At 37.9% G+C, this 12,695-nt stretch overlaps 1 protein-coding gene across 1 annotated transcript in view; it reads right to left on the reverse strand.

Moving 5' to 3' along the window:
- Positions 1-12,419, reverse strand: part of COLEC10 (collectin subfamily member 10) — a 33,662-nt gene extending 21,243 nt beyond the window's left edge. Inside the window, exon 1 of the mRNA XM_040979462.1 lies at positions 12,258-12,419. Within this exon, the coding sequence (XP_040835396.1) occupies positions 12,258-12,405 (148 nt within the window). The 5' untranslated portion in view covers positions 12,406-12,419. The remainder of the gene's footprint in view (positions 1-12,257) is intronic.
- Between the last annotated feature and the right edge of the window lie 276 nt (positions 12,420-12,695).

The following is a 12,695-nucleotide window of genomic DNA, read 5'->3' on the forward strand; positions in this document are numbered from 1 at the left end:
ACAGACTTAAGGTCAGATCCTGAATGGACCACATAGTTATTTCTCTGATCATATGATACACATTTTATGTTTGTACTTTAAATAATTTAATATTAATGATTTTATTAAACTAACTGTGCTCTAATTAATTATTGAAACTTAGATTGAATTTTATATGGCACAAATAACTTTCTAGTTTCTGTGTCCTATCCTGGAAAATGGGGATGATGATTGTTTTCTTCTGGAGTTACTAGAAGATCAAATGAGAAATGAGATTCTGGATGGTAAAAATCCCTAAAAACACCCCTGTTGCAGATGCACGGTCACTGATGCATGACTGCTGTGAACAGAACCAGTGTCTGCTACTGTCACTGTCTTTGCTCTACTCCGTGTGTGTCTTGGAATACTCAGGAATACAGGATTACAGCTCTGGAATATTCAGGAAACCACAGTCTCTTTCTCTTAATGCATGTAATTTGGACCCTGGTTGACATGTGATGACATTTATAGCTAGTAAGTGTCTTATATACAAAAATCAGCTCTAAATGGATCAAGGACCTAAATCTGCACCCAGAAGCCATCAAACTACTAGAGAAAAACATAGGAAGCACTCTGCAACATAGAGGCACTGATAAAGACATCTTAGGAAAGTCACCAAAAGCATAGGCAATCAAAGCCAAAATAAATAAATGGGACTACATCAAACTAAGAAGCTTCTGAACAGCAAACAAAATAATCCACAAAGTAAAAAAGCAACCAACAGGATGTAACAAATCTTTGCACACTATAGAACCAATAGGGTGATGGGGGATTAATAGCCAGGATTTACAAAGAGCTTCAGAGACTCAGTGACAACAAAACAAATGACTGTGAAGAAATGGGCAAAGGAAATGAACAGGCATTCTTCAAAAGAACAACTACAAATGTCTAACAGATGTGAAAAAATATTCAGGCTCCCTAGCTATTAGAGAAATACAAACAAAAACCACATACAGGCTTCACCCAACTCCACTGGGATTGGCCTGTATTCAGAACTCTGAACAACACTGTCCAGCATGGATGTCGGGGGAAAGGTACCCTCCTTCACTGTTGGGGGAGTATAGGCTAGTACAACCACTATGGAAGTCAGTATGGAAAGCACTAAGAGAGCTGTAAATTGATCTACCATATGACCCAGCTACCTCACTTCTGGGAATATATCCAAAGGAAATATTCGAAAGGAATATCTATTCAAAGGAAATCTGCATATGAGAGAGTGATCTATAATCCTACATTTACAGCAGCATACTGTGAAGAAGAGGAAACAACTCAGAAGCCCATCAAAAGAGGAATGGATAAAGAAACTGTGGTACATCTACTCTATGGAATACTCAGACATTAGAAAGTATGAAATTCTACCATTTGCAGAAAGTGGTTCCAACTGAAGACCATGATGTTCAGTGAAATAAGACAGTCTCAAAAGAACAAATATCATAAGTTCTTTCTGATATAAGGCAGCCTTCATGCAAAATACAAAATCAATAGAGATACAGGTAAGCATGCCTGTGGAGATATAGGATATATATATATATATATATATATACACACATATACATATATATACATATGTATATACATATATAATGTGTGTTATATGTGTTTATATTATATTATATATAGAGAGGGGGAAGAGAGAGAAAGAGAGAGGAGAAAGAGAGAGGGAGAGGAGCTACATAATGAAGGGAAGTATACAATGAAGTGGAGATACATTGTGATATGGATTTCTGCTTCTTAATGAAAGACGAACTCCCTATGAAACTGTTCAATATATCTTGACATTAGAATGCTGAATCTTATACCATTGTCTACACCTACAATATCAGACTACACTTAGATAGCAGAATGATGGACTAACAACTGTTGTTGAGGGACTAAAGTATGGCTACAATATAGGGGAAAACAATGGCGGAGGAGATGAGGGAAGATGGAATAGGAAATTCCTGAGCCTATGGAACTGTAGCCTGAAAAATAATGAATTAACAAACAAACAAACCAATAGAACAACAAAAAAGAGCCAGTAAGTATCAATTTGGCCAATGTACACATTTTAGTTTGCTTTCAAAAAATAAAGACTTGCTTATCTATTGGATCTGCAGACAGGATGGACTGTTACTGAAGTAGCTGAATCTATGTTGGCACCATGAAGAGAGCCTAGGTTATGATTAGTCAATGCAGAGGAAAGCAGATTTAATATGTGAAGACTGAGTCTAAATCCCTTTATTCCGGCATCTGAACCTAGCCGACTGTGAATCCCTCTGTGTTTATGTGACTTTGTAAGTTCTCTCTTCTCCTCTGTGTGTTGCTTTCAATGACCTCTTTCATTTGTGATTTTCTTTTTCATTTGCAAGCACAAGTGTCCTTCCCAGTTACAAGGACTAGATCAGGGTCAGAAGAATAATTGCTTCCCTGAGGAGTTTGGGGCTCAAGAGAAGAAGGAGATGAGTACAGTCATTGCTATGATGAATGCTGACTTGGTGTTATCAGAGCACAATAGAGAAAACAGCCAATTCAACCTGTTCACATCTAAAAATCTCTCCTAGTCTAAGGAAAGATCAAATCTCTTGAGCTGAACTCCACCAGAATACCCCTGTATTGCAAGATGTGTGTAAAGAATAAGCTAAAATTTAAAAGTGTCATTTTGTTAGGGCAAGCTGGTGCACAATTTTCTCTCCCAAAAAGTTCGGGTGGATTTCTATTTTCAGTTGCACTACATACTCCTTAGGGTTCCAGTTCATCTGTCACATTCCCTAAGAGAAGTTTTCTCAGGGCATTCTCCTCTGCTCCATCCTTCTCTTCCACAGTTGTGCTTAATCTCATTCTCTGAAGGATGCGCTGCTCAGCATCATAGCACCTTCCACAATGAGTCATAGAAAGTAAATTAGCTCAATGGCAGATTGCTTTCTTTGTATTCCCAGCACCAGTCTGAGAACACTAGGTGCTTACTCAATAACTGCTTTTGAAGTAAAAGAAGTATCATCCAAAAGACAAGATGAATAAATGTGAGCCTAATTGCAATTCAGTCAAATGAATTTATGATTAATTGAATTGTCATTGTAAATAATGGCTGATTAATACACTGACTTCAGTCTTCTGAGAAGTCTCTAGCAATGGGCTGTTTTGCCCTGGTAAGACAGTCCAGGTAATCGCAAAAACCATCATCTACACTGATGCCTGCGTCCCAAATTTTCATTTTGTTTTGTAATTTTCCTTTGTCTCCCAGTCTCATGCTATCCATCTGTGAATTCTCCAGCTAAATACTTAAATAAGCCATCGTTCTCATCCTATTTTTTCACAACAATTTTTATATATTTTTTCCAATTTTAGTTTTTTCTTTATTTTTCATGACATAGTTCTTTCAGCTAACGGATTTTCCCTTCTATCTTTCCTCTCTCCCTTCCACTGTTTTCCCCGATATTGTAACAATAGGTTAATCCCTCAACAATAGTCATGAATCCATCCTTCTATTTAAGTGTATCCTGACATTGTAGATATAGGCAATGGAATAAAGTCCAACATTCTACTGACAAGATATGTTTAATAGTTTCATTGGAAGTCCATCTTTATATCCATTCTTTTTAATTCTTTCCATTTTTACTGCCATTGTCTTTATCTTATCATCATGGGACTGATTAAAAAATAATGAGTAATATTACATTCTGATGATTAAAGTTGTAATAGATATACAACCTTAAAGTGATATTAAAAATCATGAGTTATAAGAAATTCTTACCTCCATGTTACACTGTATATAAAATGTCTCTTGATGTAGTAATGTGCTACCATTTAAAAAAAGAAATGGTTAGTGCGAGTAGATAGAATTTTGTTAATAACAAGCCATTGATGATAGTTACCTGGGAGAATTGAATCCAAAAAGGAAAGAGTTGTAGAGGAAAGATTTTTAACTTTTACTTTATAAGGTTATATTTTCTACATTTTAATATACGCTACATGTTACAAGCACCAAGAAATACTCTTTTAATTGGAAAAGTACAATGCAAACATTGCAGAAAGAATTGTGCTTCTTCTTCCTCTTTGTAAATTCTGCACATGATCCTTGTCTTAATTTGAAATCTAATTTGCTTAAATCCATTGATATGGTTATTTCCCTGGAAATTCACCATCTGATTCTTTTGTTACTATCTTCTATTTAGTGCTATGAAATAATATTTAAATAGTGCCTTTAAATATATATATATATGTATATATATATATATTCATTTATTTGAAAGGCAGAGCATTACAAAGAGAAGGAGAGACCTAGAGAGCTTCCATTTGCTGATTCACTCTCCAAATGATCACAGCAGTCAGAATTTGGTTCAGGCTTATGGTGGGGATCAGGAACTCCATTTTGGTCTCCCACATGGATGGCAGCAAACCAAGTACTTAGGCCATCTTCCAATGTCTTCTCAGTTGTCTTATTAAAAAGCTGAATTAGAAGCAAAGTGGCTGGCCTGGCATGACTCAGTGGCTTAATGTACCTTGTATACACCAGGATACCATACAGGTGTCGGTTTGTGTACCAGCTGTTTCACTTCCCACCCAGCTCCCTGCTTGTGTCCTGGGAAAGCAGCAGAGGATGGCACAAAGCCTTTGGACCCTGCATCTACATAGGAGACCTGGAAGAAGCTCCTGGCTCAGGATTGTTCAGCTCCGGCTGTTGCAGCCACTTGGGGAATGAACCGGTGGATGGAAGAACTCTCTCTGTATCTGTTTCTCTCTGTGAATCTGCCTTTCCAATGAAAATAAAAAGGTCTTTAAAAACAGTAGCCAGGACTCCAAGGGGGCACCCTCATATAGGTCACTTAAATGAATGCATCACAACACTAGCCTCTAAATTACACATTTGTATTAATATATTCTGTGTATTAATACCAACTACTTTTAGAGTATAAGGTCCTTATGGTGTGAGTAATTATACTTTATTGTGTAGTTGTGTTCAAACTTTCGTAATTTGCTCACCTGTTCGGTCATTAAACAAATGTTTACTCCATGCTTACGTGATACCAACTCTGTGTTGGGTTCTTAGGGATACAACACTTTCTTGGGCAATATATAATCTGTGAGTGGTGGTCTGAGAGGTGGGGAAAAAGGCTTTAAAAAGTTACTAAAGGGAAACTTTGGTTATTTTGTTACTCGTCTCTATATTGCTCTTTATTTTCCATTCAAATTCCATGATGAACCATCAAATAATAAAATGGCATGAGAATATTCAAAACTAACATGTGAAACAAATGCACAGAAATATAATATATAAGGGGATATATTGTGATGAACGTATCCAACAAGAATCTCAGTGGAATAATGATATCAACAAATATTGACATGGTGCTTATGGGATTGATGTGCATAATCATCACTGTAACAAAATTCCCAGAATCTCTGAAATTTATTTTCCTTTCAGTTATTTCCAGAAAAAAAGGAAAAAGTAAGCATTTCAAAAATCTCATGGTCTTTCGTACTTGAATGACTAAGAATTCATTCTGCATTTACAGACTCCTTAGGCTTAAAGAATTACTTCTTGGAGGTTACAGATACGTTGCAGTAACTGAAAGTGTAACCAACCAAGAGGAAGGGAGTGGAGAAATCTACATTGCACTTACTGAAAAATTACGTTAAGTTTCATTAGGAAGGTTTTCTTTGGCCCATAAATATCATTCATTATTAAAATATATTCTCAGCAGAGTCAATAGAAATCAACCCTAGGAGAATTTCATCATCCTGGGGTTAAATGACTTGCTTCTATAAAGCAATGCACTGGCGAGAAGTATAGAATCTAGGAGCAAATTTGCATTATTTGTGTGGTGTGTGATTTTCTTTCAGAGATGTGTGCTTCTGGCATTGGAATGCTTATAATGCTCCAGATGTAACATAATATTCTGTTTAAGATATATTACAACACAAAAAATTGAAGTAACAAATTTAAGGAAATGAAATAGCATTGCTGTTAAGTGTGAGTAATAACTTGGAATCCTCAACGATCTGTGAGAATGGCAGTGCTGTTTTGGATAGCCAACACAAAAATGGAATAAAATATGAAAACTTGAGTCAACTCCATGAGTCAGGTGATCAACTTTTGTTAAAGAAATGATGCTTAAAAATGCTTGTTTCCAATCAGCTGTGGACCTTACTTTCTGGGTGCCCAATACAGTGTAACACAGTTTAAAACTCATTGTAATTTATCAATTTTACTTCTAAAATGCCTCTCATCCCTAATTCATCTCCTATTTTTAATTCAGGTCACTCCTTTGGGGTTGTGGAGTTAGAAAAACCAATGGTGACTAGTAACAAAAGAAATGACCGTGGAAGTTAATGAAAGAAATTATGACTAAGTTGTATGCCAAACACGTTTTAATTTTAAAAACAAATATTTGAGATGGGAAATGTCAGTATCTTTACTTTGAAAATGAGGTCTTGGAGGTTTATATCACATAGCTAGGCGAGCAATTAAATTTCCATTCCTAGCTGTCCGTGTGCATCCAAATATGCAAGTCCCCACTACTGGGTCCCTGACTGATTTAAAGCTAAGTTATTATGCAGGAGAGATAGGAAGATAAATGGCCCACAATACAGGGAACACTTTTGTAATGAAACTAGCAAGTAAATTATTTTTTCATCACTATGATATCCTCGATTGTCTTTGGGTTGACTAGATTTTTCCTTTCCCCCATGATCTTAGTAAAGCATTTCTTGTCATCAAGCCAAAGGTAACAGATGATGCGAAAATAAATGGTTCTATGTAACAGAGAGGGAGCAACCTTCCATGTATGGGATGCCACATGCCCACAACAGCTGGGGCTGAATCCAGACAAAACCAGGTGTCAGGAACTCCATTTGGGTCTCACGTAAGTGGTGGAGTCTCTACTACATGAGCCATCACCTACTGCCTCATAGGATACATGTTAGCAAGAAGTTGTCACCAGTAGCCAAGTAGTAACTTGAACATCAAAATTCTAATATGGGATAGCAGATGTCTCACATGGTGTATTGAATTAAAAAAAAATGTTTATTGGTTGATTTGAAAGTTAAGAGAGTCAGAGAAATCTAGCCATTGGTTCATTCCCTAAGTGGCTGAATCAACCATACTGGCATGAATCAAAGTTATGAAATGGGAGATTCATTCAGGTCTCCCATTTGAGTGCGATGGCCTAAGCAGTTGGACTATTTTCTGTTGCTTTCCCAGGCACATTAGTAAGGAGCTGGATTGGAATTACAGCTGCAGTAATTGCACTGCTGACCATATGTGTTGCTGGAACTGCAAGTGGCAGCTTCACCTGATGCGCCACGATGCTGGGCCCTGGCATGGTGACCTGCCTGCTGCACCACACACAGGCCTCAGATAACTGAACTCCAAAATGACTGCAGAATTCTAGCACAGTCTGCTAAGAGTACTCCTCAGTTAGTTAATATGCTCCATTATTTGAAAGAGGCTGTCATTGTCACCTGTTCAGGAAGACAGAGCCTTTTCCTGCTCCCTTGTCAGAGATATATTTGCACAATGGCCTATTGGAACAGGTTGTTTGTGAGAAAATGTGCACCACTTTGCAGGAATTGCAGGACGCAGTTAAGAGATATTTCTGAAATTGTGTTAAGGATCAGACAAGTTAAATATTTAGAAAAATATACTCACAATATAGACAAATTCTTCTTTCACAAAACTTGCAGCCTGTGATTGGCCACGGACATACAAAAGCACAACAAATCTTATTCCGTGAAGCTAATAAAATGTTTTGGGAATCGTGACCTACGGTGTAGATGTAGGAACACAGAGTCTACTGCACAAATCTGTCTCTTTTTTAAAGACTTATTTCATTTTTGTTTGAAAGGCGGCATTATAGAGAGGCAGAGATAATGGCCACAAAAACTGGAGCTGAGCCAGTCCAAAGCCAGGAGCAGGGACCCTTCTTCAGATCTCTGGGACATGACTTGGAGCTCATATGGGGGCATGATACCACCCTCGCATAGATTTTTAAGGTACGAGCTTGGGCTGCATGGTGACATAACAAGCCAGTCCTTCTGCAGCAGAACCAGTATCCCACATGGGCCGCCCTGCTTCTGATCCATCTCCCTGCATATGGCCTGGGAAGATAGCAGAGAATGACTCAAGTTCCTGGGCCTTTGTACCTGCTTGGAGGACTTGAGAGGCGATCCTGGCTCCTGGCATTGGATGAGCTCAGCTCTGACTGTTGTGGTCTTTTGGGGAATGAAAAAGAGAATGCGATATCTCACTGTCTTGGTCTCTCCTCTTTGCAAATCTGCCTTCCAAATAAAAATAAACAAATCTTAAGAGCTCAAGAAGGAGAAGGCCTAATTTTTGGTAAGATTTACGATACATTTGAAGTAAGAAAAAGGAGCACCAACAGAATATTTCCTGAGTCAGACATGAAAGACCAGGGCAGTGTGCATCGAGAAAGCTGTAAGAGAAAAATCAATGTGAAGGCCACATATCCAAAAACGCCGTAGATAGAAAAAGTGCCTTCGCTAATCCAAAGCAAACAAAAGGGGGAATTATCACTAATTTCCAAACATGTTGATAATAGAGCTCATTCTCAAGGATGAAATATATCATCACTCTTAGTTCCCAGTACGATGAGGTTGTATGAACTCTATATTCTTAGGTATTGTCCCATTCATTTCTAAGTGGGTTGTGCTCTGTCCTGCTTAAGTCTGACTTACAAGTAGTGGATGTCACTACATAACACTTGACCTTGAGGGGCTGGGGGTTAATTTTGTGGTGTATGACTACACCTATTGCAGATAGACTTGACCTGATGGAAATTGTTTCCCTGCACTTCGTTTTTTTTTAAAGGATATTTATTTATTTGTTACATTGCATTATGTGACACAGTTTCATAGGCTCTGGGCATCCCCAGCCCCTCCCCGTACCACGCCCCCATGGTCAAGTTACTCTTAAAGAAAATCTTATTGTTACAATTGGACATATTTGTGGGATGCAGTGTGATATTTCAGCACAGGTATTAACCCATGAAGTTAGCATTTCAAGCCGCTTAAACTCCTTTTAAAATTTTTAATTAACACAAGGTAAATGTCCATGTTTGTGCATGTGAACTGATCAAATCAAGGTAATTAAAATTTAAATCCCATGATCATCACTTCATGTTTTCAGACCTTCAGTTCCTCTCTTGCAGTTATTCATAAAATATACAATATACTGTTGTGAGACACGGTTCTGAAATCCTTGCAACATTTCTCTTCGAAATTTCCTGTCATTGCTCTTTTAAGTTGTGACCACTAGAGGTCAGAATTTCACATAAGTTGCTTCAAGAACCACACCAAAGTAAAGGAAAAAAAAAAAAATTGTTTTCCTACCAAGCAGCATAAATAAGAAATTTCAGGCATAGAGAGGAAAATAATGCTTTTCAATAAAGAAGTTTTGATAACTGGAAAAGTGCTTATTTCCCAAAGTGCAACTGAACACTTCTTTAATGGAAAGAAGAAGGAAATAATAATGAAGTGTGCTAAAGATTTGTCTAGGACGTCTACACAGCTTAAGGTTTACATAGAATATCTTCCACTCTTTTTAAAACAAGTTTCTGAGGAAACTGAAGCAAAACAGATACAATGTCAGGTTGAAGATCAAACAGTTCAAGTCTAGTCTTTTTCCACTAAGTCACATTTGGTAATTAATTCCCAAAAGATAATGCCCGTGGGTTGTCAATGATTTCATATTCTAATTTTGTTCTGGGCTTTTTGCCCTCAACTCTAGCGAAGTTACTTGGTCCACTCTCTGAAATGAATTTTGGGAAATTCCTTTAATTGTTTCCCAGTAAAAGTCTCTGGGTGTGAAGCCGCTGTGTTGGTATGTACCAGGGAGGGACGGCTAGTCATGAAGAGAAACACAGATCAGTTTCATCTAAGGGAGAAAGCGTGAACCAAAGCATAAGTTATTCTCTCAAGATGTTGTTTCTTCATTTTGTTAAGAACATAATTCTGCCTCATTGCGGGTTGGGGCTGTTCTAATATTAACAAAGAAATGAGGTAGAATAGAGAGCAGTTTACATTTTGACAGAAGGTACCATGTCTGTTTTTAGCGTGCAAATATCCACAGCATTTGACACAAAAGGAAGGCAGAAGTGAAGGGGCTCCTGTGACTGCGTGCAGGTGTAGGCACTAAGTGAACTATCAGGCTCATTGGATGCTGAGCGCAAGAGTCTTCAATCCACTACCAAGCTTGGCATGCAGTAGCAACTGCCACAGTAAGTTCCTTTTCTTAACATCTAACATGATATCAAGGGCTTAATGCAATTCAGAACACTCCAGAATTGTGATAAATCTTTCCTAAGAGGACTTAGAATCTCTTTGATACAGAATTCCCAACTTCTAGAGAAAGATCAGCAGGACCCACACCAGAGTGTACAGTAGAATTGGTTCCCAAACCCAGAATTCTGAGAAATCCCTGAGTGCTTCTCGCCTGGGGAATATGCAGTGTCTCACCTTATGTCAGTTGGGCTTGAAATCATCTCATAATTCATCCAGCCAAAAGAAGGCAGTTAGAGAGGTCTCTGTTGTTTGAAATCGTAACAGGCCTTCCAAAGGCAAGGAAGGAGCTTTGTGGAAGGTGAAGCAACAGGGTAAGAGGCTTCCTGACAGCCACCCTGCAGGTATTCAATAAATACTAACTGCATCTGATTGAAGTGATAAGGAAACACTAAACATATCTTTCAATTAATAAGACCCTCCCCACCAAGTACATTCTATACATTTTCTCTTCTCTTTCTACTAAGCTTTGCCTCTCCCTAGAATGTGCTCCATATGCCCAACTCAGTAATGACTTTCTGAGAAAATCTCTCGTGGCCCTCGTTTCCCCTCCTTAATTATTGATTTGTTCAGTGCTCATGACACTCATATACGTTCTGTAATGTATCTCTGGTGCCTAAAATAGTATTTGCCATTTACTAAGCACTGTATATAAACTGAGCTGGAATAAACGGACTGTTGGATTGAAATGAATCAAATTTTAAGCATTCTTTGAACACCAACATGTTTGTCCATCTTCTTACAGTTTGAAAGTTGCAATGTCTCTGCAAAGAAAATTATTTAAACAGCGCTGTTGTCAAATGAATTCTCCCATTTGCACAGACAAGGAAGACCTTGAATTTCCAGCATTCCTCGTAAGACTCCAAGAATCAGGCAAATTTGCCACCCTCCCTGAAAAAAAAGTCTCCAGTAACAGTTTTCGGTGAATAGTTTATTTCTAATGGAAACTGTCCTTTCTTGAACGCTTGCCCTTACATTATTCATTTACTCACCCAAGAAATTATTTGGAAGCCGTAAGGTCTCATTGTTCCTCTCTGCATTTATTTTATGGTATCAAAGGTTAAAACTTGGATTGCAATCTTAGAGGGAAATTAATTCACTGATGAAGAAAATGCACTTTAAGCAACGTACATTTAAATAACTGACAAGCACGGGGCCATGTACATTTGATTTTTTTATTTTTTGAAAGACTCGTTTTCTGCTTAAAATTTTAAGCAGCTGCAATCCTTCCACCCTATAGCCTGGAGAAACATAGCATGAATTCCTAATGAAAACACCAATCTGCACTGCAGTGACCACTCTCAGAACAAAAGTGTAAGAACTAAAATCAGGAAAACAAGATTTCTGTTTTAATCCACTAGTTGCTTAAAGCATGTTTGGACCTTGGCTCTACTTGAAACAGAAATTGAAATATGCTAGCATTCTTCTGCAAAAGGCGCATGGCATCAAAGTCTTTACTTTCAAATAAAGAAATGTTCATTTATGTACTACTTTCAGTCGTTGACGGTTATCTCACCCTATCCATTGGAACTCAAGAACCAATTCATTTATGAGATAGATAACTATTTGGTTCTTACATTATTGAATCTTTTTGTTTTTCTTTTTGCTGAAATAGCTGAACCAGAATCAGTATGAAAAAGCAGTAGCACAAAAACTATTTGAGAACAGAGACATTCTTTTAAAGAAAGAAAGAAAAAAAAATACAGATGCTCTTAAAGAAAGACTTCCTCTGGGAGAGGAAATTCCTCCAGATCTTGGGTAGATTTGGCTAGATTCCTCCCAGCGGTTTTGCCATCCCCACTCTCCCACCTAACATGAAAGGACTTTAAGTAAGAATCAACCCACAGATTTTTTCCAGAATAGAATGAAAGTGGGAGAGAGAAGAGAAGGATTGTCAGTTAGGACAAGGCCAAGAAATGTGGGAAGAGGCCAGATTTATGAAGAATCTTGATTTCTTTCCTCACCTTTTGGTCCTGGTGAAATTGTGTGCGTGGCACAAACTTCTGCCGTAGGGCGACTATCGATGTCTAGACTCAGACTCTGAATTTGCAAGAGAAATAGCACCAGGAGGATAAACTGCTTTCGTAGAACCAGGGTTCCAAAGCCATTCATTGCTGTTGGATCCTCAGAAAGGGGTTTCCAAGAAATGCTAACTAGGTAGCTTTATTTTAAATCAAACCTTCAGCTTTGGGGAAGAAAGGGCAGTATGTGAAGCACACATTCCAAAAAGGTTACAAAAGCAAGAAGTGTATCGTGGATTGTTTATTTTCTCAGTATTCCAAATGGACCATACATTGTCCAGACTGTTTATTTTCAAATGACAGCAGTTTATTTTAAATTATCTCTGAACTAAACACTCAGAGTGCCTATCAGAAGAAACATTCCCAAGAGCAGAGAGGCTA

Source organism: Ochotona curzoniae, unplaced genomic scaffold, assembly GCF_017591425.1.
Source record: "Ochotona curzoniae isolate NIBS_2020 unplaced genomic scaffold, NIBS_Ocur_1.0 contig_3190, whole genome shotgun sequence".
Taxonomy (NCBI): domain Eukaryota; kingdom Metazoa; phylum Chordata; class Mammalia; order Lagomorpha; family Ochotonidae; genus Ochotona; species Ochotona curzoniae.